Consider the following 26300-nt stretch of genomic DNA (forward strand, 5'->3'; position numbering starts at 1 on the left):
AATTGTACTTTGGCTAGTAACCATGCAACCAATCAAAGGGATCGTATAGTGATGCTGCAACTAAGTTGGACTGAGTTTAGTTAATTGCTTAATTAATCAATTAGCCTAATTAATATAGAGGAGAATGAAGAGGTCAGAAGAAAAGAAAAGAAAGACGCGCGCCGCAGCGACAACAGCGTCCGCGGAAGGAGACGCTGCTGAAAAAAAGATAAGTACGAAGCCGCGTTCCCTCCACCACCACGCACTTCCCAACTCAGTAAGACGTTGCTCGTTTCATATACGTTGTGTCGAACATCCTAGACAGTTCCAACAATTGACAGGTTAATGACAGAACACGATGGATAGAAATACAATAATATAAATATGAAATAGCCTAATTAACCTTTCTAGTTAGACCGCATAAACCAATAAAACCGAGAACGAAATTGGTCGAGTTGGGGAATCGAACCAGGGTCTCCGGAGTGCGATACGAGCACGCTAGCCACTCCGTAATGCCAGCTGAATGGTTAGGAATGAACAAAGGCAACGTTTATAGATCTATAAACGTTGGAACAAAGGCGCGTCTAGCTAATACGGCGTCTTCGTTCACTCCCATCTTCCCCCTTTCCCTTACGGCGAGGTGCAGGTGTCCACCCAGATATGCGAGAGAGATACATTTCCTTTCCTCAAAAAATAAATTTACCGTCCAGCAAGGCGTACAGCCGAATTGGCGATGGCGTTCTGTGGACTCCCTGGCAGCGTTGCAAGACGCTGTCGCGTTCCACTCTTACAGGCGAAGCTTAACATGTTAACCACACATCAGTAACACACGCAGACAGCCAATGGACGCGTCATTCGCTGGCAGCACTTGATTCATCATTCACAACTACATTCTTAACGTACGCTCCCTTGCCGCACATGCCAAGGACGTACACCACGATCACATTCTGCGCCATTCCTCTGTACTTTGCTTTGCTGAAACCTGGATGGATCCCGAAGAGCCTCTCGAAATCATAGATTTCCTATACTGCTGTGGTGCTCGCAGAGACCACAACAGAGCGGCGGGAGTCGCTATCTACTTGCGCACAGGTCTCTCTGCAATACCAGTCGAAATGTTTGGCACGTCTCATGAAGTTGGCGAACTGTGCGCCGCAAAGTTGCCCAACGGCTTGCTGGTAGTAGCTGCCTACTTCGCCCCTACCGCACTCACGAAAGACGTCGTGCACTTCCCAGCCAACCGAGTAATGTTCAGGGGATATCCATATAATATAATTTATAAAATATCAGATGTCCATATAATATTCTCACAAGTTCATATTATGTCCATAGAATATCCATATGAGCTTCATTTTGATAACAGTGGATGTTTATATAATGTCCATATTTTGGCCACATATGGTCACTCTGAGATATTTAATGGACGCTGAATAGATATTCATCCAATATTTTTGTGGGTTGTGGAGGGAGGTGCCGGGTGTTCTACGCTGAATGTAATGATGCTGTGTCAATATAACAAAGCACTGGGCAAGACCACCATTACTCTTATGTATCTTTATTACCCAGTCAGGTACCCCACCACTGTGACAAAGCCAAGGTGCAGGCACAATCCAAGCAAAATGAGGAATGGCGGACGCCTACTCTGGAGAGGTCCCCACTTGATTTCGAGTGGCCTGTGAATATAATAGAGCACAATACATAGTATTAAATAGTATTCACAATTACACAATTAGGTGCACTGCAAATTCACAAAGCTTGGAGCATAGTCTGCGTAGCTTAGATTGTTTCATTTAAGGCTAATTAATTGAGCAGATAGAACGCTTTGTATACAAATGAAAGAGCAAATATATTTCACAAAATCGTAAGCTTGGCACTGTGACCTCTAATGTTTTGGTGGTAGATTTTGGCCCTATAACTGATGTCATTTTTTTTTCCTCAGAATTCGGTTTTATTTGGTTCATGGGATTTAACGTCAAAAAGCGACTGGCTATGAGGGACGCTGTGTGGAGGGCTGTGGATAATTTTGACCACTCTGGGTTTTTTTTATCATGCACTGACATTGCTACACAGGCACCTTCCATGCCTGTGTAGTCACTCGGGCTACTTGACTACTCAAGTAACTAAAAAATGCACTTTGTGGAGAAAAACGTGTATGCTAAAGCAGTTTCTGCTTGGAAAAAATTAGCTCCAGAATGACACTACAGGCGAATACAAATGCAACTAGGAATCAAAACATTCAATGATGTGCTATTTGTACTAATTCACAGAACTTTTCAGAAAGTGACTGCATTTAGGCGCCATTTATCGTATGCTGTGCTATGTCAGTGCACGTTAAAGAACCCCAGGTGGTCGAAATTTCCAGAGCCCTTCGCTACGGCGTTCCTCATAGCCCGAGTGACTTTGGGACGTTAAACCCCATAAAACAAACTTCGATTCCAAACAGTCCTTATCATTCCAGCGGAGAGAGAACACAAATGGCGAACATTTTCTAGGTATGGAAACTGCTAAAAAATTGGAAACAAAATTTTTTAAATCCAGATCTATAAAATTGTCACCCTAGGCATCTTCAAATCATTTTGAAGATAGATGTGATGTAAGGGCGCATGGGCTCTAACCAGTCAGTGGTTAGGGCACTCGTCTATTGAGCCTGGCAACCCAAGGTTTGATCCTGGCTGTGGAGTCTACACAGGCATGGAAGGTGCCTGTGTAGCAATGTCAGTGCATGATAAAAAAAACCCAGAGTGGTCAAAATTATCCACAGCCCTCCACACAGCGTCCCTCATAGCCAGTCGCTTTTTGACGTTAAATCCCATGAACCAAATAAAACCGAATTCTGAGAAAAAAAAATGACATCAGTTATAGGGCCAAAATCTACCAGCAAAACATTGGAGGTCACAGTGCCAAGCTTACGATTTTGTGAAATATATTTGCTCTTTCATTTGTATACAAAGCGTTCTATCTGCTCAATTAATTAGCCTTAAATGAAACAATCTAAGCTACGCAGACTATGCTCCAAGCTTTGTGAATTTGCAGTGCACCTAATTGTGTACCAGGGGACTAAAAATGTTAGGCTACATGAGGCAGCAAACCAAAAAACTAATCGTGTGCACACAAATGCTCACAAAAATCAAAAGTATCTTTTTCCATAAAAGTGGATAACATGAGGTGTGGAATGTAACCTTTGGGTATGCCAGGTCTATGCAGACAAGCACACTTTTGGTCATCACTGCACACACAAAAACAGTCTCAAGCTCACAAAAGGTATAAGGGAATCAACTTGCCTCAGCTTTCTTTGCGTGCCTTTCCTGGAGCTGCTTCCGCCTGCAGGACGCATGCTGCAGCCATTTTTTTACCATTTCTTCTATCTCGGCCAGTGTTGTTGAGAACATCTTGTTCGATCGAACAGCATCTATGCAGAACAATAGGACACATTCAGTATGAAAGCACACATGGAAAAAAGAGCCATGAATGGTCGATATTGTAATAAGTCTGGTTGGTAGATCATAATCGGGGAATGCAGCATGAGGAAACACGGATGGGAACAAAATTGGAATGGGCTGGCACGTACTTTTTCACTGCCATTGTGAAAATTGTTTTCCAAATGCATCAGCATGCAATTAGATTTTGATATTACTTAAGCAATACTAGTTGGACTTCCATAAATTTTTGCTAAAAGTTGTATAATGCATGCTAAAGTACTTCTATGCAGAAAGTCCAGGCAACTATTTGTAAAAATAACAAGAACAGGGTGCCTGGTTATGAGAAATGCTCATAAATTTGTAACAGAAAGTAAAGCTCCACATTCTAGAGAAAGCGTTACACAGCGTTACTGAATTCAGTCTGAAGTGATGCAGTGTCAGAACCATCAGTTATTAAGCAGTAGATGACACAATCAGCAGCAAAAAACAAGCAGAAACAACACTAAATGAACTGCTAATACAGGTCAGAAAAAGTTAACATGCTAAAGCACATCCTTGAGGCATGCCTGAAAGGATTGGAGCACCATAAGAGTTGGTTGCATTAACAGTCAAATGATGTGCAGTTAGAAAGAAAGTCAGCAACCCTGTAGAAAACCAAATAGTCATTGTTGAGGTGCCTTAGTCTTATTGTAGAAACCTGGAGTTTAACATAGAAACATGCCTTGGAGACGTCTAAAATCAAAGCTCTTTCCAGACCCAGAAGCTATAAATGTATGTTAATCACTACCGAACATTATAAATTGTGCTTCATGAAAGCATTTGCGGAACCAAAGTTGGGACGTGTGAGAAAACGGGTTTAACTCAAGTGAGTTAATTACGCCAGTGAAACGTGATTGCTTGAATTTTTATGCGTTATGTTAAGACGAAAGATGTGGCAGTAGTTGGCAATTAGCCTGTCTTTAATGAAGAACTAGAATATATTTGGTGAAAGCTATTTGCTTTCCATAGGTCATGACTAATAACCTAAGAATGAAGCGCGAAAAACAGTTTCATACCAGCTCTTTGTCTTGATGGAGCAAATGCAGCTAGTGAGTGACAACATACAGACAGCCTCTTTTCTGAACATGCTCTCCAAAATACCTGAAAATGAACAGGAGAGAAGAATGGTCACACCCAGTTGCATTACAGGTTTACAATTTGCAACTCTCATTTTATATAATGTAACCCCGTACTGGGGCACACGAACAGTAGCAAGAATTTTCTCAGCACTACTTGCATTGACACACTGCAATAAAAAGATATTTTCAGCAAAAGTTGTAGAAACCACAAGCTGAGAGACAAAAACAGTCAAGAACCAAATATCATGAAGTGAGCAACAACTGAAATAGGAGAAAATTACAAATAAGAAAGAACCCACAAAGGTTTTTTACAAGCACAAAGATGAAAAAGCAATGTCAGATCGCAAAAGGCAAATTTAAACAGAAGAGCTTGACTAAAAACAAAGCCCAGTTAGATTTGAAGAGAAGAGCTGCAACGAAAGGGGACCTGTTAGCAAATTTTACACCAACACAAGATCTGCCAAAACTGTCTTCTTGAGCCGCCGGAGACTGGAAACTCTACCTTTGTAGTGAGGGTCATAGCATGCCAGGCGGCCGCCACAGGCATTCCCGCGCCACTACTGTACCATGCCTCCGCTTCAGGGACAAATCCAGTTAACTAAACGCCACGCATTTTTAAGCTATCTATGCACTCCACGAACTGATAAACCGACTGGTGAAATCGCCAGCACGAAAACTGCACAATGCCACAAACGAACACTAACACTTGTTTGAGAGAAAAGTGTGCAAAAACTCACCATTATTGCCGTTCTTCACGTAGTCCCCCAGTACACTGCACAATGCTGGCACAGGACGGTATACGACGCGTACAAGCTTGCCGCCACAACGAAGAAAATGTGAACACGCGAAAAAATAAAATGTGCAAACGAACGCTGAAAGGGACCAAGAAAACATCGCTTCGCGGCCGCCGCGGCTAATGATGATGCCCATGGCCGTTGGGCTGCCTAATATCAATACAGTTCTAGTTGCAGTTCTGGTTTGAAATTCGCGGCGTTTGTGGGTTTCAGTCTAACTTGAGAAGTTTCTTCAAATAATCGTACTTCACATGCATTTGCTTGCATAAAATAAAATCAAAGCATGTAATTGCTGACTGCCTAAATAATTCATTCCTGAAAACTTCAGATTGCGAAAGCAAAAAAAAATTAAAATTTAAAGGCAACATAATTTTAATGTGTTTTCTGGTAAGCTGTTTGCACATTTCCAAATCTTCCACTGTGCTGAAAGAAAAGCATGTATGAATGTCATCTGAATATCCACTAACTGATATCTGAATCCGATAGTCCTCTCAACATGCAGAGGATATCGATACATAGACATTGGACGTTAGGACCATTAGTGGACATCCTCTGCATATTCATGGTTTGCTGGGTTCCTGCAACTCGCATTAACCGTCCATCGATCCACACCGATGTTAGTAGTGGGGGACTTTAATGTTGACATAAAGACAAACAGCAATTTCCTAACACTTATGCGGGAGAACATCCCGTTCCTCTCGCTCGTAACGCGTCCCACGGCTGTGACAACCTCGCGAGGCACTTGTATAGATCTCGTCTTTGAGAATCAAGCATTGGTGTACCAAGTCGAACATATATCAGTCTATTTCTCCGACCACAAAGCTTCCTTCATGACTGTCAAGAACTGTTAGTGGAGTCTTTGTTAAAGGAATACGTGTGAAAAATAAAAAAAAATTCTGTGATAGCGCATACATGTGTTGCTCGATTTCTTTGCCTCAATCTATCGAAAAGGTGAAACAGCTTATTTGCTGCGCTCAAATTTCGCATTAGGAAGTAACGTAATCGTCGGTAATTTTTTTTTTTCTTTAGGAGTTGAACTTTGGTTTCTTTAATTTTTGAAGCGGCGTTTATTTCAGGAAGCAACTTTCTGGTTTTGTTTTTCGGCGAATATTATTTTCCGGGAAAAAATTTCGTTTTTTTTTCCCAGTAAAATATGTCCCACGGTGGTCAAAAGTACCGTGGAGTTTAGTTTGCCCCCCCCCCCCCCCCCCCCCCCCCCCCCCTTTTTTTTAAGAAAGCAATGTTCTGGTTACAAGCATACTGCGCTGAACGAGAGGACCGCGCATAATATAGTCCGCGTGGTTATGGCAGTGATAGAACTGCCACTTAACTGTCGCAGAAGCCAGAACATGAAACTTTCTTGTCATTTATTCATGGGTCCACGTTGAGGGCTGCTATCGTTAGAGTTTTATTGTCACGGTTAAAAAAGTTTCAGTGACCTTACATGCATGCAGTGGAAAAACCTAAGTGACGGCCGGTGATGTCTGAGTAGATGGCGCCGTACACGGTGTTTTTCGATCTGCATCGGCTTTTTAGTTCACAAATGAATTATACCTCAAAATGAATAACCATGTTAGTAAATTCCACGGATGCCGTTGTCTCACCGCGTTCCTGGTTTCCTCACTTTCTTAATTTCTCCTTTGACTTACTCAACTGGTATTGACTTTTTTCAGCTAAAACCGAATTAAAAAAATGAATTCGGCGTATATTTGTGAGCGTTTTTAGTATTAAAGCGAAAAGTCTAACCACTAGCTGTAAGCTGGTTATAAGCGCGGTTGCTAATGAAGTTAGGCTGGCAGACAGCGCATGTTGCGTGAACGGACGGACGTTCACTTTTGGTTCCGGTTTTCGATGTCGAAATGGCCTCAAACCGGTTGGCTGTGCGGCCTCTGTTCGAGACAGATAAACAGCCAGTAAAAGCCACAACGGGAACGACTGCATTGAGCAGGCTGGTGCGCGGCAGGCACGCCTGCTACCTGTGGATTTTGCGATGCAGCTCGTCGTAACATATTAACGTCACATCTACAGAAGTGGAATGCTACTGTCATTGCAAACATATATTGAGACGTATCGATAACGTTGGTAAGCAGCCGTTTCCAGTTAAGCGGTCTGACACTAGCGAAAGCAAAGCAGTGAAGCTTTCGCCGGCGGTGGGCGTCACAGATGTGCGGCACTTTCAGCAGCATCTGCGTCCTCGATGCTCTGAGCCCATTTGCGAAAATTGACGAAACGTTTGCTTTCATGCTAGGGTTGTCTTATTTCTCGCAAATCAGCGTAATTCTGAGTCTTGGTTTGAATCTGTGTTTGTTCTAGATCCAAGCGGAAAAAAATGGAGTTCGCTGAGCTGATCAAGATTACCAAAGTTGATCGCGTCATTCTCCACGCACCCCTCTCCACAAGCTTTGCGGGAACGCTGTCCCTTTCAAGCCACCATTCTATCTTCTCATCGCGCACAGACGATGACAAGGAGCTGTGGGTAGGTAGCCACAATTGCTGTACCACTCGCGTTGCCTTTAATGTGCTTGCTTGGCGCCGCCATACGTAGAATATCTGGAAAGCGGGTGTATCGTCGCCACGCGCTCAGTGCATTCTGTTTAATATGAGTGTTCAGCCAGGGGCTTGGATAAGTGAACGGCTTCACATATGGTTTTTGCCACACGCTTCGCAACACAAAGTACAGATAGAAATAACTTGTATCGACTGTTGCGGAAATATACGCGCCCCGTAAAATGATTCTTTCAGCTAAACGGGCGCATTGTTCGAGCTCAAATTTCGCACAGAAATGGCATTTGGTCGGCAGAATTGTTTAATACCACGTTTGCTTGGGGTACTTACCTGATTCGAACAGAATAAGTCGGATATTCACATCGTCTGCGGCGACGACGAAGGAAATTAAGCCGCTCTGTCAGCGATGGCACTGGTGGCGCCATCTCGTTTGTTCGCGGCGAAGTTTAAGCAAATGGGGGGGATGTTTGCGGGAAGTTTGAAGGCTCTCTTTCAAATGTTTTTTAATTGGTCACAAAAAACGCAGTTTGGCAAAAACTGCGCGAAATTCGCAACGTTTCGAATGCCTTTAGCAATATATCTTTTCGAGCTTCGAGTGTCGTCTGCTTTCGTTTGTTCGCTACCGGTGCGGTTTGATGTCGTACACTGCCACAGAATAAACGCTATGAGCGCTCTGACACCCTCCTGAAAGCATTTTTGCATTATGCTATCTGTGTAGTATTATTTGGTTCTCCTTTATTTGCAGAGGATCGGGTAAGGAGTAGCGGCGGTGCGTTAGCTCCCACCAGGCAGGATTTTGGTGGCCCTGATAAGGGCCGTTTCGCGACTTGTTCTTGAGATCCTGTGCAGCTCAGACGTCAAAGTGGCCGCCGTTGGCTTGGATGCACCTCTCCAGGCGCTCTTCATAGTTTCTGAACACGTTTGCCCGCATTTCATCAGTGATCTGGTCAAACGCGTCCTCAATGCGGGCCTTGAGCGCAGCGATGCTCGTCAGTGTGCCGGCGCTGTATACAAGCGATTTTATGAAGCCCCAAACAAAAAAATCGCACGGGGTGAGATCAGGTGACCTCGGAGGCCAGGGCATGTTTTCGGACCCGCGGCCCATCCACTTGCGCGTGAAATTTTCATCCAAAAAACGCCGAACCTTTGAGGCGTAGTGCGCTGGGGCACCGTCGTGCTGGAAAATGCACACCTCTTGCTGCATGTGTCTTTCGTTCAGTTCAGGCAGAACATCGTTCTGCAGCAGCGACAGGTAAGAGTCGGCAGTGACAGTATCGCTGAAAAAAAATGGTCCTACGACCCCTTCTCTCCAAATCCCGCACCAAACTGCCACACCTGGAGAGTGAACAGGACGTGTTGTTGAAAACCTGGGGTTTTCCCGGGACCACTGGCGCGTATTTTGCCTGTTCACTGCGCCGTCAAGATGGAAAATAGATTCATCAGTGAACAGTATGAACTGCAGATGTCCAGGGTCTGCAGCAATTCTTCTCTGTTCTGCGCGACAGAACTCCAATCGTTGTGCCAGGTCCTGGGCGGTAAGCTCTTGGAGCACGCGAACTTTGAAAGGACGCAGCCCTTTCTTCCTGCGCGTCGGCAGGAAAGCCGTGGGTTTGAGTCGAAAGCGCCCTCAATTGCATCAGCAATAAAACTCCTGGAGCTTCCAACATCGCATCTTTTCGTTCTTCCGACAGTTCCAGTTGACAGAAACTTGTCGACCCACCTTTTCAGAGATTCTCGATGCGGCGGTCGACGATGGAACTCCGCACGAAACTTCTTACGCACGAAGCGCATGGAATTGGATGCGCACATCCATGACACGGCCATGGCCTTCTCTTCGTCAGTGTACGGTCTCATTTGTCGGTAGTAAGCTTCCGTACTTTACGAAAGAAGGCAAGACTGAAAGCACAGACTCAAAAGCTGCAGTCGGTAGCGAACAGACGAAAGCAGACGACACTCGAAGCTCGAAAAGATTTATTGCTAAAGGCATTCGAAACGTTGCGAATTTCGCGCAGTTTTTGCCAAACTGCGTTTTTTGTGACCAATTAAAAAACATTTGAAAGAGAGCCTTCAAACTTCCCGCAAACATCCCCCACATTTGCTTAAACTTCGCGGCGAACAAACGAGATGGCGCCACCAGTGCGATCGCTGACAGAGCGGCTTAATTTCCTTCGTCGTCGCCGCAGACGATGTGAATATCCGACTTATTCTGTTCGAATCAGGTAAGTACCCCAAGCAAACGTGGTATTAAACAATTCTGCCGACCAAATGCCATTTCTGTGCGAAATTTGAGCTCGAACAATGAGCCCGTTTAGCTGAAAGAATCATTTTACGGGGCGCGTATATTTCCGCAACACGCGATAGATGGGCTGGTCTTCCAGTCCATCTACTCATGATATCACCTGTTCCTGCATGCTTCTATTTTAGCTTCTCGAAAATTCAAAGTGGAGAAGTTGTAAGTTCAGGTTATTCCTTTTTTTTTTTCCTCTCATTTCAGCTGCTCCATAGAATGGTTGACACTGTTGAACGACGAATTGGCGCTCTCTCCGGCTCCCTCTTTTTGAAGTGCAAAGACTTCAGGATAATCCAGCTGGACATCACCGGCGTAGAAGCGTGCAACAATGTTGCTGATACCATAGAATGCCTTTCTGCATTAGGTAAAGAAATAATGTCCTGAAACTTTTGGAGGTTTTTTGAAGTGAGAAAATACATTACGCTGTGTGCCTTTCCTTTACAGATAACCCGAAATGGTTCCATCCATTCTTCTACAATCCATCTTTTGTTATAATGGAAGATGGATGGTCGGCATTTACGACGGAGCAAGACTTTGCCAAGATTAAGCTGGTCTCTGATGATTGGAGGATATCGCTTGTGAACAAAGATTTCTCGGTGAGGACAAATGGCTATATTTTGTAAAAAATCTTTGCATAAAATCTTGCATTGCATAAAGCGTGAAACTTGAGTATCTTAACTACTGAAGCAAATAATTTTATCATATGTTTCACTAAATTTCAGGCTTGAGAACATTGACTTCCTGGTTAAACACAATTAAGCAACCAGTGCCAGCTCCCATGGGGCAGTGTGCCGTGTCATGATTATTGAGTGTGGTTTGAACAGAAACTTGAGAGACCTAATTTTTTTTGCATGTAAACATTTTAATGGCTATCATTGCTGGACGTTAAAGCAAGCATAGTATAGTAATAAGTCACCGCACCGGTGTGCATTTTAGAAATAAAGACCTGGTGGTACAATCGAACAGATTTTTTTTTTCTACCTTATTCCTGAACACTTCACAAGGGTAAAATTAGCAGAAAGGATTATGAACTCCAGCATGCAAAGCAGTGTGATGTGTTTTCATATATTTGTGATGTTTTTGTGATATTTCTGAAACTTGTCATAAACATTTATCACTATGAGAGCACTCACTTGTTCACGTCACATATAGTGAAGAAGGCATCTAGAGAATACATATTGTCTATGCTTACTTACTATTATTAATATAATTTGTCTTCATGATCGGTATTATCGATTAATGCAGCTTTCATGGTTAATTATTACTGGAAATAAATTACTTCACAGCTTTTGAATTGAAATGAACTCACTGTGTTTTTTATGCTTTAAATTTAATTCTGTTGTGTTTACGCAGGTGTGTTCAACCTACCCTGAGCAAGTGATTGTGCCAAAGAGGATAGAAGACAGTGTTCTGATTGCTTCAGCTTCTTTCAGGCAGCTGGGACGCTTTCCGGTCCTGAGCTATTTTCATAAAAAGGCAAAGGTTGGTGCTGCACGTACTGTCCCAGCAGGCGTGATACAGTTTCACTGCATTTGTCAGCCTTTATTGCAAAAGCTGTGGCTGCATTCTGTATGATATATAACATTCAAAGTACAGTGTTGGACCTTAGCTGCTTCATGTGTCCATTTATAAGCATAGTCTTGGCTGCTCTGTTAATGTTTGCCAGCATTTCTGTTCTTCTCACTTGGTGCTGATTGCTGGATCCTAGGTTTAAATTCCTTGACGTTTTTCTTTGCCATTACCGTTACTGTGGTCATAATGCTGCCGTTACTATTATAATGTTGTAATTTTGACCAGTTTTCTTTCTAGCACTATTTCTGGTATTGTGCTTTGTAGATGTGTGCAGAATTAATTCCTTTGACTGCCCGAAATGCCAAGAATATAGATTGATACAAGCATGTTTTGGCCAGTTCCCTCTGCCTTCTGAAACCCTTGCAACACTGCACTTTTGGAGGTCACCAAATGTTTGCTGTTGATTTTTCAAATGTCCTTGGCCTCTTGTTATTGCTTTGTTGCAGACAGCACTGATGAGGTGTAGTCAGCCCATGGTTGGGACCACAATGCGGCGCTGCAATGGGGATGAAGAGCTGCTTAAATCGGTGCTCATGTGTGGAAAGAAAGGGTTCATCATCGACACCCGAACACAGAACGTCGCCCAGCTATCAAAAACAAAAGGTAAACCTGGCTGCATCTCCTCTTGCCTCATGGCCAAGACGCTGAGGATTACTGAAAAGTGCGGGTCTTTCCACCACGTAGACTAGCTGCAAGCTATAAAGGTTTCCGAGTGAAGCCCTTGATAAATACTAGAGTAGTGAAAACCTTTCAAGTATGCAATCTTTCCTTTTCCAGCTTACTGTGCGATGTCAGCACACGTTAAAGAACCCCTGGTGGTCGAAATTTTCGGAGCCTTCCACTACAGCGTCTCTCATAGCCTTAGTCACTTTGGGACGTTAAACCCGATAAACCAACCAAACCTTTTCCAGCTTTTGCTGTGCCCGCCGTCATCTTTTTTCTTCTGTCACCAGACTTTCCCACTGGAGCGCATGAAGGGAGCTAGGTGCTGTTATTGTAGGTGCATGAAATGGACAAAAAATGCCTCCTCTTTGTGCACAGTGGGGGAGATCAGAGGAGGAAAGATGAGATGGCGTTTAGTTTATTTCAGTGACTTTAATTTTGAATGGTGGCCAACTCCAACTGGCAATGGATTATCTTGTGCTGCATGGTGCTGTGCAAAGAAATTTAGCTGAATGATATCTTATGTCATCGCTGTGAGCCTGTTAAGGGGGGGCACTGGTCTTGAAAAGAAAATTTTATTAATTTAGTCATAATTATGAAATTTTCAGGGCACATGTATTTTTGTGCGCTGGTTCTAGATATCTCATTTAATTTCGTGTAAAACAATTCCTTGAGCACTTATGCACATTTTATGCTAGTATTTTGCGGAGAGTTTTGAAGAAAATTTTCTGCAGGAAACTCGCTGAAATGTATGCCATTAGGCTCTCTTGACACCAAGGAATGCAATAAGGGTATAATTATCATCCTGGCTCTCATAGAACTTGAGTAATAGGGTACTGAAGCTGCCACTTCAGAAACAGGAATACACACTTTCCTTCTCATTTCTGAAGCGACAACTTCAAAACTCTATAACTTAAGTTCTATGATGGGCAGGAAGACAATTTCACCTTTGTTGCATTCCTTGGTGTCAAGACAACCCAATGGCATACATTTCAGCGAGTTTCCTGCACCAAATTTTCTTCAAAACTCTCCGCAAAATGCTAGCATAAAAAGTGCACATGTGCTCAAGCAATTGTTTTACATGAAATTAAATGACATATTTAGAATCAGCACACAAAAATACATATACCCTGAAGATTTCGTAACTGTGACTTCATTAATAAAATTTTTTTTTCAAGACCAGTGTCTCTTGCACTTGCCCAGGTGGTCGAATTTCCGGAGCCCTTCATTACGGCATCCCTCATAGCCTGAGTCCCTTTGGGACGTTAAACCTCCATAAACCAAACCTAATCAAAATGTCCAGGACAGCTTCCTCAAAATGTCCAGGACACCATATTCTCTTCAGCCATCATCCAAAAGGGGGAAAATGTTAAAACATGTACATGAAGCATGCCAAGTCTTCATAGAAAAAAATTTGTATCCTCCCATTTGCTTAATTATGCAGTTCCTGTCACGACCTTATATCCCCAAGTCAAGGCACAACATTATTTTGGGGGTCTCAATTGTACTGCTTTTGATTCATTCCTTTAATAAGAACTCTCTATATAAACAAACAAAACAAGCAAAAGAAAATGCACACTGAGTGGACACATACCATAGCTACCATAAAATTTGGGGGCATTCATCTTAAAACAATATTTTGCATTCATTACACATGCCTGGATTAAAATGGTTCTGTGGACAATTTTGCACATTTTCTGTGCCTTATTATAGTGCCCACATTCCTGTGGGCTGCCCATTCTGGTATATGAAGTTTACAGTATTCAGGACACATGTACAAATGTATACACAGTGCCTGAAGGGGATATGTACTCAGCCCACGTGTTGCTTCGGGACGTTAAACCCCACAATTTACAGTGTACAATTTTAATTTTAAAGTTCATGGGAACTCAGAAATGGAAGGTGGAAGAGTTGGAGCACGTTTGTGGGTTGTGTAAGGCACAAATCACATGACAAGACCAGGATGAGATTAACTTATGATTCCTGCAGCTGATTTCTTTCAGTAAGGAGACAAGTATACAGTGTGGAGAAACAGAAGCAGAAGCCAACATGCAGGTGTAGACAAGAAAAGCGAATAAACACTGGAGCCCACTAGCCCCAGCACGGAGTTAGAAGAAAACACATGGAGTGGAAAGGAGGAACCTGGAACAAGGAAACTGAAAACACCTTGCAGTTTTCTTTTCCTGGTTCTTTCAATCAAACTTGCTGCTTGCACTTTTCAGACATAAAGGTTACATAGTTGACTTGCAGTGCATTTTCTGAAATTGTGCACTCTTTACATTATTCAGGTGGAGGTTGTGAGCCTGAGGTGCATTATCCCATGTGGACACGCCTGCACAAGCCAATCGAGCGTCACACGGCCCTTTTGGAGTCTCTCTCCAAAGTGGTGGAAGGTATGTGTTTAATTTGAGCTGAAGTTTTCTTCGGTACTTTTTTCTATTTCAGCATCACCTTAGCTATCAGTTACTATTTCAGTTCCATCAGAGTAGCCAGTCTCCGAGCTCTCTTCTAGCCAAAGATTTTTCTTTCCAATAGATCCAATCTAGCCAAAGGTTTTTCTTTCCGCCGCCGCGGTGGCTCAGTGGCTATGGTGCTCGGCTGCTGGCCCGAAAGACGCGGGTTCGATCCCGGCCGCGGCGGTTGAATTTCTTTGGAGGAGAAATTCGAGGCCCGTGTACTGTGCGATGTCAGAGCATGTTAAAGAACCCCAGGTGGTCGAAATTTCCGGAGCCCTCCACTACGGCGTCCCTCATAGCCTTAGTCGCTTTGGGACGTTAACCCTTTGAGGGTCGAATTATTTTGAAGAAAACTTTCCCAGGTGGTCAAATTACTTTATTGCGGATCTTGAATCTACAAAATGTATATAATCGAGAATAAATAGTAAAAAAAAAATTAGGAACAGTACTTTGGTGACAGCATAGGCGCTTTGCCGCAGAGAGCGAGAATACCTCGCGAGCAACGGTGATAAGGAAGCTAAGAGCAGCACCAATAAAGATAGAAATCAACTTTCGCCGCCTCTGCAAAACAGTGCCCACAAAGAGAAAACACGTTTCGCGCGACTCCGTTGCGATCCCGCGGCGGAATCGAAACCGCGTAGGCGCGTTGCCACAGAGGGCGAGAATACCTCGCGAGCAACGGTGATAAGCAAGCTAAGAGCAGCGCCAATAAACATAGAAATCAACTTCGGCACCCCTGCAAGATAGTGCTTACAAAAAGAAAATTCAAATTTCGCGCGACTCCGTTGCGATCACGCGGCGAAACAAAAACTACAAAAGGGGTGTTGCCGCAGTCTTTGCCGCCGCGCTAAAGCTAAACATAAGTTCTGCTTATCTCCGTAAGAAGGCAGCACAAAATTCAAACACTTCTTGTAAGTCCTAAGAGGTGGCAGCACCCCCCAGTGAGCACGCATTGTTCTTTTGGCGCAAAATTTCAAACGGAAGATCGAAACCGTACCCGTACGGCAAAGACCGTGCGGGACAGAAAACCGCCGCCGTACATATACGGCAAAAACCTTCAAAGGGTTAAATTAAAGCCCATAAACTAACCAACCAACCAACCGTTTTTCTTTCCGATAGATTTCCAATTGAGCATGTCCTGTCCCAGCTGGAGCCACCCTATTCCTGCAACCTTCCTAATTTCACCTGCCCACGTGGCTCTCTGCAACCTCCTTGTATGCTTGCCTTCTATTGGAAGCCACTTCTTTACTCTGAGGGACTCTGAGGGACTACATGCCCTGCCCATGCCCTTTTCCTCTTTCTTGATTTCATCGTCAGTATCATTAACTCACGTTTATTCCCTGGCCCACTCTTCTCTCTTCCTTTCTCTTACTGTACACTCATATTTTTCCTTTCCATAACTCTCCAAACTGTTCTCAATTTAATTTCAAGCCTTTTGATTGACTGTCACTCATTACCATGCCTTTTACTGTTTTGTAGTGCCTTGCATTCGTAGAGCGAATAATGTAGTGATGAAGTTGGGCTTGGACTTTGCATTTCTGTGTGTTGTCCTCTGTTCTGAATCTTAAGGAAACCTCCTGTCTGCACTTTGCCATTCCACGCCAGTTGTTTCTGGTTAATCCTCATTCCCAAGTACGTTTTTGCTCGTTAGCTTGTGTTAAGTATACTTTGTTTTATACGGTTCATGTGTTGTTGTGTTGGGTGTGCTCATTCAAAGCATGAACAACATTACACCACAAGAAACGTTCTGTTGCACTACTCTACAATGAACTCTGAATACATATTCAGCTGGCGGTCCTACGTTTACCTACATGCGGCATAGTAGCACTCTTAACTTTCTACGAGGGCAGTTGTGTTTCTTTTTCCACTTGGAAGGGCAGCACACAAGAATGCCAGTGTGTTCATGTTCCCATTTTTAAATGCACATTAAGGAACCCTATCTGGCAGAGTGAATAATCTTGAAGTGGTTCCCTCTGCAGTGCCTTTTATATAGCCATGTTTTTTCTTCAGAATGTGAAATGGTGAGCTTTCTGCTTATTTGGGTGTAAAACTTATGCAGTGTAGCAAAAAGGCCATTTCATTAACAGTGCGTGTATATAATACTTTTCCGGAACCCAATCGAATACGAATATCTTAGCTTTGCTAGCGAATCAAATGCGTGTAGTGTAGTTGAAAACCGAATCAAATATAAATAAATTAGTGAACAAACAGAATTGAATACTCGTGTGATTATTTGGTGCTTGTGCGAATATTCATACGAAATGAATATTCATGCAATACAGTGAAGTGCTAGGAGCGGCATTATATGTCGCGGAATGAGAGCTGTAGTTGTTTAAAGACTTCACACTGATCTCCACTAGGAGACACGTGACACAGTAAATAAATTAACTTTGTGACTGTCATGGCATAAGCACACGAAAAGTACTTATTGCTACTCATAAAGACAACGAACAAACTAGGGCCAAATCCCGGCTGTTGAGAGGGACGAGAGTTTGAGCCATGACCTCAACACCATTTGAATCTCATTGTCAGCTTGCAAACTTGTTTGATAGGTCTTTGAGTCAAGCAGCGAGTTGTTAATAAACAAAGAGCTAGGGCAAAATCATTTTTGTCAATTGCTGTTTAAATTTGTCGCATTAGCTCGTGTTTACGGTAGTGCTTGGCCTTAGTCGAGAACTCTACACATATAGGTCCCATGGGGAGTGCACTTTTCACTTACGGTTGTCTCTCTCTTTTCTTTCTTGCCTTCCTTTTTCCATTTTCTTTTTTTCTTTTCTTACGGTTTGCTTGCCTCACGAGAAATCTACCCTCTGAATGACGGAGTAAGCACTAGCCCAAATGGAGCAGTGGCGTTAATGAGCAGTTTGCCATTTGTGTCAAGATGGAGAGGCAAGTTTTTCATTTAGAGTCTGCCAGAGGGCCAGACCAGCACGCATTGCTTGCTTTGGCACCACAGCATCTGTGCCTCGTGCAAAAGCACAGCCTGATCATGTCGTACACTTGGCTGCTTGCACTGGTACTTTTGTCTCTTGCTTTCTTCCTTTCTTTCTTTGGTGGTATGTGAAGCATTCAGTTGCTTGATTCTTGAGTGTTTATGGCTTGTGGCCTGATGTTCACACTCTGCATGGTATGTTGTTGGGGGGACACTGCATAATTGGTGAATTTGGCATGTGCACGCTGTGTTAACATGAATGTAAATACCCCAATATTCCAAGCATGCAAACCACTTTTTGACAGTCATATTTCCTAAAAATAGGAAAGGACAGTCCCTCGAGTTTAGGCTTGGATTATCAAAAAATATTAAGCAGACCTGCCACCCTTACAAGGTGGCACTAACAACTCCTGGAAACATGCCCATGATGAAGTGGTGAAGGGTAACATCATAGTTGCCAAACAGAACCACGCAATATATAAAAAAAAGTACAAATAACCACTCACACTCATGACAGTGCTGTAAGGAATTTCTGTGGGACATTGCCTGCCAATGTAGAGATGCCCGACTAGTTTGAGGGCCCTTAACTCAGAAGAAAGAGGTGCTTAAATTTATGTTAATATGGTAGCTACTCTTCGTGGTGTGCATTTTAATCACTAGTGATCGCGAGCAACTGTTGTTATGGGAAAGGTGCTCAACACCGTAGACTAAGTCTTTCAAGGAATAACTTCACGAGTTAAAGAAGCTGAAAAGTAACAATCTTACTCTCGACGCTTAAACAGCATGGGCAGACGGCCGCTTGCAGTCAGGCCTGGTGTGATTCAACTGTGCTATTATGTGATGCTTGAGTCCTTTGATGTTACGTTGTAGAGCATCATCTCAAACATCTGCTCTTAGTGTCGTGCCCTGCAATGCTTAACATCATGTGTAATTTGGTCTTGCATTCATACTGAGACTTTTGATAGCTCTCACATTTGCAGTTACTTCCAGTCAAATTTTAAAGGAATGCTGGAGATAACTGCACCATATTTTCGCTCCTCATAAAATCTAATCGTTAATACTGAGAATTTTGGCTTTGAAAGTGGGGTATTTTTTCCTGCCACTTTTTGTCAAACTCGTGCCGTTAAGACATCAAAAGCAGTGGGAGCTCTGTGAAATAGCTGGCTGAAACAGGAGTGCTGGAAATAGGTGGCGCTATGATCTAACTGCATAGATACACAAGGAAGGAAGTACTTGACATTACCACTGGTTGGTTGTGAAAACTACTGTTTTTTACTTTTTTGGCTTTTTCTAGCTTTGAGCAGCTTCAACTTTAGCAAAAGCCTCTTTGTCACTCGAATGCAGTAATCAGTGCATAAAGGTGGACTTCAGTTTCTACTCGGGGTTCTTAAGGGGATAAACTTCTGTTTTACTCACTGATTCAAGCAGTTGTACCTTTGAAGTTTGTAATAGTGGCCATGAATTTCCAAAAATGTTTGGAACTTGCATATTGCTGTGTTTCTGACAGTAAGCAAGGCACAGATACTAACACCTCATAGCACTGCATGAACCATTTGGCTCACTTCTGAACACTCTTGAGGTTGAGGAAGCTGCCAGGTTACCCGGGTAATTTCTGTGGTCTCACAGGTACTGATATGCAGGGATTCCTAGTGTGGCAGCTTCAGTAGGATGTGGGCACTTCTTGCCATTCTGCTGCCACTTGACGCTTTGCCGGTTTTGTCGTCACAGCATCCACAGATACTGGTGTGAGCATGGACAAGTGGTTGTCCCGTCTTGAAGCATCTGGTTGGCTGAGCCACATCAAGAGCGTTCTGTCCTGCGCCTGCTTTGTTGCCCAGTGCCTTGATCAGGATGGTGAGTGATTTCCATACTGAAAGCACACTAGTAGCTTCTGGCATTGTATGGGTTTACACTAGTTGAAAGGAGACCCTGTATTACTACGTATTACTCCGCCATTGGCAGAGCGGCAAGCCTCCATGGAGCTGGCTGAAAGGCACTCCACGCTATGGTCGACTCCGCCCACCGTGTGGGGAGAATTAAAAAAAGAAAAGGCGGGAGCCGGACGTTAATTCAATTTAATTAGGGAAATCGGCCACACAGGGCAATAAATTAGGGTTTCTAAGAATGCTCGGAATGTGTAGATTGAGTTCCCGTGGCAAAAACACGCATTCAGATTCCTCTTCACTGCAAGGTGTGTTGCTGGGCGAGTTGGTTGGGGTACATCTTGAGAGAAACAGCGCTTGCAGACAAAGGACCAGAACGAGAAGGACACACAAGTGCGCTGACTAACAAAAAAGTTGTCAGTCAGTGCAGTTGTGTGTCCTTCTCGTTCTGGTCCTTTGTCTGCAAGCGCTGTTTTTCTCTCTTCACTGCACCTTTAAGTACTGTGCCAACCTTCGTCAGACTGCATACTATTGTTCTTTTATCCCATCTCGTATTCTTAGTTCTTGGTTCCATTTCACCAGTGATTTTATGGTTTAAGAGGCACTGTGTTGTCTGAAGCAGGACAGAATGTTAGGCTTTTTGGTTTGAATTCATTATGGTTGCAACATTATGAAATGATGAAGACAAAGGTATGATGACTCAGGACGAATGCTTACTAGCAACATTAGTGTTTTATTGCAGCGCTCGGAATAAATACATTTCATGTATTTATTCCAACTGCTGCGATGAAACGCTATTGTTGTTAGTAAGCAGTTAATCATCTTACCTTCATCTTTCATCATTTCACGCTGTTCCACCCATAATGACTACCTTGTCTGTTGGTGTGAGTTTAGTACTTTGGCATAGGTTGCCCCCGGCGCTTTCCAAATGAGCTCTCTGATCGCCTTTGCAGAGCGGACAGTCGTGGTGCATGGCTCGGAAGGCACAGACTCCACACTGCTGGCCTGCTCCCTCGCCCAAGTCATCCTGGACCCAGACTGTCGCACGATGCGGGGCTTCCAGGCACTCGTGGAGCGTGAATGGCTTCGGGCAGGGCACCCGTTTCGTCTGCGCTGCCAGCACGGTGCATTTGCGCCACCCAGCGTGAGGACCAAGGATCAGAGCCCCACCTTCCTTATATTCCTGGACTGCGTCTTCCAGGTGCGGACAGGGCATGGGTCACCTGCGGGCATGATATGCCTAGGCCAGTAGAGCAGAAGAGAGGTGTTCAGAAAGTGACTGGCTATCTTAAACAATGCGGTAACCTCACTGTGTTGTTGCCATGAGGACTTGCGTGAGCATGCATGTCAGCAGGTATGTACACGTAACTCCGTTATGAAATTGGTTTGGTTTGGTTTTTGAGGAAAGGAAATGGCGCAGTATCTGTCTCACATATCTCGGAGGACACCTGAACGGCGCCATAAGGGAAAAGAGGAAGGTAGGAGTGAAAGAAGAAAGAGAGAAAGAGGTGCCATAGTGGAGGTCTCCGGAATAATTTCGACCACCTGGGGATCTTTAACGTGCACTGACATCGCACAGCACACGGGCGCCTCTTGTGTTTCGCCTCCATCGAAACGCGGCCACCGCGGTCGGGTTCGAACCCGAACAGTTAGCTTTCACGTGAGAACAGATTACCCATCATGGTGGCTCATTGGCTATCGCAGATGGCTGCTGCCCTAAGGACAAAGGCTAGTCGTGTTAACGAAAAACGGGAAGCTGAGAAAATGGCATCTGAAGTGCGCAGGCCATTCATTCGGAGGTAGTTGTAGAGGCTTTGAAAACGACGAAATGCAGACATTCCAATAGGGCTTCACAATAGTGAGTAAGTAATACCAGTATGTAGGGAAGGGCGTCAGCTTTTGAATAAGACCCAGATGGCAACCATCGAAGACGCAGTTGTAAGAAGAGTATATAGAACTATTTAGTATATGGAGGTTGAATAAAACCCTGGAACTATGTAGGCAGGTACAGTCGGGGACAGAAGTCTGTGGACCACGTGTTCCTCAAAACGAAGCCAATAGCTGTGGTATTAGCCGGCAGCTGGAGACCCTACTTGCGAAGATGAAATTCGAAATTTAGTTTTTTCATCTCCACAAGCATGCCCTCCAGCTTCCGGCAATGATGCAGCTGTTGGCATCGTTTGAGGAACACGGGATCCACAGACTGTCCCTGACTGTACTTCACAGTATATTGAATTTGAATGTGTCTTTTTTGAAAAATCGATGTTTTAAAATCCTGCGTCTCCCCTAAGTCTTTAAGTGTGAACACAGGGTGTGCACACTCAGTGGCAGTTTGCACGACAGAAGAGCTGATGCGCTGAAATTAATGGAAGTTACACGCACTCAAGTCTCTACATTGAAAACAGGGTGTCTTCTATCTGCACCATTGACTGAGCAGCTAGCGGATTGATTTAAAATTGGTTTTTGAACAGTTGGGTAAAGCAAAAAAATACATAACAGGGCATGCAGGCAGGGTGCAGCTGTGACACTTAGGAGTGAAAAGTATAAAACTGAATAGCATTTCAGTCTGCTTTTTTGGAAGATTTGGAATTGTAATCACTTAGCACTGTCTGGCGCCACATGAACTTCGCTGCATCATACCTGACGTTACTTTGTCCCCTCACATCACAGTTCTCACAGCTACTCTTCTGTGCATCAGCTATTCAAACGTGATGAGGTTCTGCTGCAAAGGCCATTGGGCAGACTTCATATTTGGATCATTCTTCAGTATGACACTGACGGTGCAGACCACTGAAATATGTTTGAAACTTTGTGTGAAGTCCTCTTCCATTTTGACATGTTTACTGCTTTGAAGCCTTCATAACACCATTTCTAAGCCTCCAGAAAGAGCTTCCTTTTGCAATTAGCCTCAGGAAAACACTTGCAATGGCTTCTGCTGTTTTTTTTTATTTCAGATCCATCAGCAGTTTGCCTGTTCATTTGAGTTCAACGAGCAGTTTCTTATCATGCTGTTCGAGCACAGCTACTGCTCTTCATTTGGTGAGTTCTTTTCTCCTGTCATCACTGTGGAAATGCTCTCAATGACGGTGATGATGCATCTTGGCTAATCTGCTTGCAGGTACATTTCTTGCTAACTCCTTGAAAGAAAGAAAAGAGCTGAAATTGTCGCAGAAGACTTACTCCCTCTGGTGAGTGTGTTTTCTTATGAGTGATCAATCTGGTAATTCAGCAGTGAACACACAAACAAACAGCCATGCTGTTAACATTGTGCTGGACTTGATGTCGTGCATTAAACTGCAACCTGTGTCTCCTCCTGGCATCACAGTGGTGGGCGATTCAGGCCTCGCTTCACAAGTTATAATAATGCGCATTACAGATCCCATTCTCGAGAAATGCCAGTGTCCATCCTTCTGTGCCGCAAAAAAGCAGATGGCCCACCTACCACATAGAGCAGGTGGCCATCTGCCAACCGGTTGTAGATAGCCTGCTCCCAGTAGCAGGTGGAAGTGAAATTAATTCATTAACTGAATGCAATACCCACCGTGTTACTGTTCATCAGCTCATTGGTTGAGAGATCCATCTGAAAATAACCATTACGAGAGCTCGAGAAGAGCGGTCTCTGTGTCACAAGCCTAACCAGTGGCTATGTTTGAGACAGCCACCTGCCAGTGCAGTGGTGCATCGTTTAATCGTTGCACCACTGCTCCAGTAGTGGTATGCGGACTCCCCGTGATCTGCGAATCGGTGAAAGAGAAGGAGTGCTTACACGGAAGGGATCGCTAACACTATCACATTGTACTCTTAAGTGTTTTTGGCACCCAGTGGTTTTGGCACTTAACTGCTGACCCAAAAGATGTGGGTTCAATCCCGGCCGCGGCGGTCAAATTTCGATGGCAAAATTCTAGAGGTTCGTGTACTGTGCGATGTCAGTGCACGTTAAAGAACCCTAAGTGGTCGAAATTTCCGGAGCCCTTTATTACGGCGTCCCTCATAGTCTGAATTGCTTTGGGACGTTAAACCCTCTCAACCATAAACCATCATCCTAGAATAGATTCTGAAGGTATGAAGCATTATTTCGAAGGTGATGCATTTTAAAAGGTCGCATTGCACGCACATGAGGATGATTCCTGGTGAGGGGTACAGAACCGGAGCACAGCCGATTGAAACATAAGTAAGCAAAACGGTGTCAGATATTTTTCTCATTTCATAGTGTACCCATAGAGGCAGCTGTTTTTTAACAGTTGGCAAGTGCATTGAAGAAGTAGAGTGTCAGAAAGCGTGCTTCGTCATTTCGAAGCTACTATCTTTTTAAAACACACAACAAACGTATGTTGTGAAGTCAGTCATACCCCCAAAAAGGCGCTATATCCGCTGAGTGTTTACCAGAATCATGCAAGCTTCTCGTGTAGTCCAACATGCTGCCACATGTGCTGCTCCTGCTCACTAATGCAGTCGTTCAAACTAGAAAGCCTAGACAGTACTACCTGAAAAAGTAATCCTCGAACGCCATGGCAATTGCATAAAAGAGAACCACACACTTTAGCAGACAGCAGCACAGACGGTATCCCTGGGCCGCCTCTGGCTCCGGCGACTGCCAGCGCCACCTGTGTGTGTAATCACGGTGCTAGTAGTCTGCTACAGTGTGCGATTCATCTATCGTGCTGTTTGAGGACTGTCCTCATTGCAAACCTTACCATCATTTGAGCGGCAGTGTTTGCAAGTGAATGTAGCATGCACGGTATAAATGTCGGATTACCTGAGGAGCTTTGCGATTTGGGGAAACACCTAGCGGATAGAACGCCTTTTGGGGTACGTCCGGCTTCACAGCACATATTTATTGCGGCGTTTTAAAAAAAGATGGCTTCCAAATGATGTTTCCAAATTTCTCACACTCTTCTTCTTCAAAGCACTCGCTAACTGCTAGCAATTAGCAGCCTCCATGGGTACCCTGTTAAACAAAAAAAATAATTCAGAAAGTTTTACTCACATGTGTTCTTATGGGCACCACTCCTGCCCTGTACACCTAGCAGGGAATGCGCACATAACGCATTGTTTTAAAAATCAATCTCCTTCGAAACAACACTACATACTTTCAGAACCTGTTCTCAGGTGAATTTGGTTGTTCTTCACGAAGGGACATCATCATAGGTGCGCTGTGTAATCAGAAAACTGCTTTTAACACTTTTGCTTCCATATAGTCCTATAAGCACTGAGACTACTTTTCACCCTCAGTCAGATCTGCCTGTCGCGAACCCTCCACTTTGTTTGTAAACACGGTGTTGGTCCTATAAGAAGTGTGAGGGTGGTTCTAGGTACTGAACCTTAGCTCCAATGGGGCTGGCGGTGACATGTGGTAGCGATATGAAATGTCAACAACTGCAAGCTTTGTTTTGGGCCTCATTTGTGGGCGGTTGTTCTGAAAACTGCATTTATTTGTACACTTTTTCGTGGCACAATGAAGTGTACTCTCTATTTTGGGAGCCCTTACGTTTAATTAACTTTTCTAATGAACCACTTTGGGTGAATTAAGCACTGAACCACATTCGCTACATGCTGGTACCTTGTTCACACGTGGTGTTCTCTGTTTGCATTAGCTGTTTCATACTCTTCACCTCTTCTTATTCTATCTTCCTTTTTTGTCCTTTTATATCTTCCCTCCTGTATTTCGTCTCTGTTTACTGCTCTTTCGAAATTGTTTTGGTATTATACAGCTGTCTCTCTATGTCACCTCTCTGCTCTAGGAGAGGGAGGGTGACAAATCTGGTAGTTAGTTTTCCTAAGTGCGTACAGGCCACATGCATGTCATGAATAAAATGAATAAAGCTCATCTGTACACACCATTGTTTTGGTCATCATATTTTTCGTTTAGCACTGCAGGTATCTGAAGTGCCACCTAGCCCTAGCCTCCCAAACCCTTGTCAAATCGCAGGAAGTCTTGAGCAGAATTGTTGAGATCTGAATTGCAGTGGCGTTTTTCTTTTTCCACATGCAGGTCTTACGTGAACTCACCGGACATGCTGGCAGAGCTAACAAACCCGATGTATGACCACAACAACCAGGTTATCTGGCCGTCTGTGGCCCCTCAGAGCATTGTAAGTAGTACTGTGGGGTGTTATCATGGCGGGGCTCTGAGACGAGTTAACTGCTTTGCTTCATTTTTCTTTTTTGTAATTTCACAATTGCCTTGTTCTCTTGTTGTCCCCCTACTGTTTTTACTTTCCCGCTTTAACTTGTGTTTGTATAATGAATAAGCTTAAATGTAGGGATGCTATACATTGCAAATATGATAATACCTGTGTTCCATATTTGTTTGGTGCTGCCGCGGTGGCTCAGTGGTTATGGTGCTCGGCTGCTGGCCTGAAAGACGCGGGTTCGATCCCGGCCGCGGCAGCTGAATTTCTTTGGAGGAGAAATTCTAGAGGCCCATGTACTGTGCGATGTCAGTGCACGTTAAAGAACCCCAGGTGGTCGAAATTTCCGGAGCCCTCCACTACGGCGTCTCTCATAGCCTTAGTCGCTTTGGGACGTTAAACCCCATAAACCAAACAACCAACCAACCAACCAACCAACCATATTTGTTTGACTGCTTAGTCTTGTGTCGTACCCAATTGAATGTAGCAATTGGAACTCAAACATTAATTAAATGACTCAGCTTTTTTTTTTTACGGTGTTCGTAGGTTGTGGTGAAATTT

The 26300-nt window shown here is 43.9% G+C and overlaps 1 protein-coding gene and 1 long non-coding RNA gene across 5 annotated transcripts in view; one reads left to right on the forward strand and one right to left on the reverse strand.

The window, feature by feature from the left end:
* LOC149359116 (myotubularin-related protein 9) overlaps positions 1 to 26300 on the forward strand; it is a 34744-nt gene that overhangs the window by 2774 nt on the left and 5670 nt on the right. For 2 of the 4 annotated variants that reach the window (XM_089571339.1, XM_089571340.1), the window contains 12 exons: positions 7621 to 7783; positions 10307 to 10466; positions 10547 to 10698; positions 11456 to 11584; positions 12121 to 12277; positions 14626 to 14730; positions 17593 to 17682; positions 19454 to 19579; positions 20562 to 20809; positions 22563 to 22647; positions 22727 to 22796; positions 25601 to 25700. In XM_089571339.1, coding sequence (XP_089427465.1) covers positions 7621 to 7783; positions 10307 to 10466; positions 10547 to 10698; positions 11456 to 11584; positions 12121 to 12277; positions 14626 to 14730; positions 17593 to 17682; positions 19454 to 19579; positions 20562 to 20809; positions 22563 to 22647; positions 22727 to 22796; positions 25601 to 25700 — 1585 coding nt within the window. Of the gene's footprint in view, positions 1 to 7213; positions 7390 to 7620; positions 7784 to 10306; positions 10467 to 10546; positions 10699 to 11455; positions 11585 to 12120; positions 12278 to 14625; positions 14731 to 17592; positions 17683 to 19453; positions 19580 to 20561; positions 20810 to 22562; positions 22648 to 22726; positions 22797 to 25600; positions 25701 to 26300 lie in introns of those variants that run through there. The other 2 variants (XM_089571342.1, XM_089571341.1) reach the window with 2 other exon arrangements.
* On the reverse strand, positions 1270 to 5439 carry LOC149359117 (uncharacterized). Its single transcript, XR_016288258.1, has 4 exons — positions 5251 to 5439; positions 4451 to 4535; positions 3258 to 3385; positions 1270 to 1649 (listed from the first exon to the last, which is right to left on the reverse strand). It is a non-coding gene; the product is annotated as an uncharacterized LOC149359117 (long non-coding RNA).

The sequence above is a fragment of the Amblyomma mixtum genome, chromosome 2 (assembly GCF_055824585.1).
Source record: "Amblyomma mixtum isolate Tamu chromosome 2, ASM5582458v1, whole genome shotgun sequence".
Taxonomy (NCBI): domain Eukaryota; kingdom Metazoa; phylum Arthropoda; class Arachnida; order Ixodida; family Ixodidae; genus Amblyomma; species Amblyomma mixtum.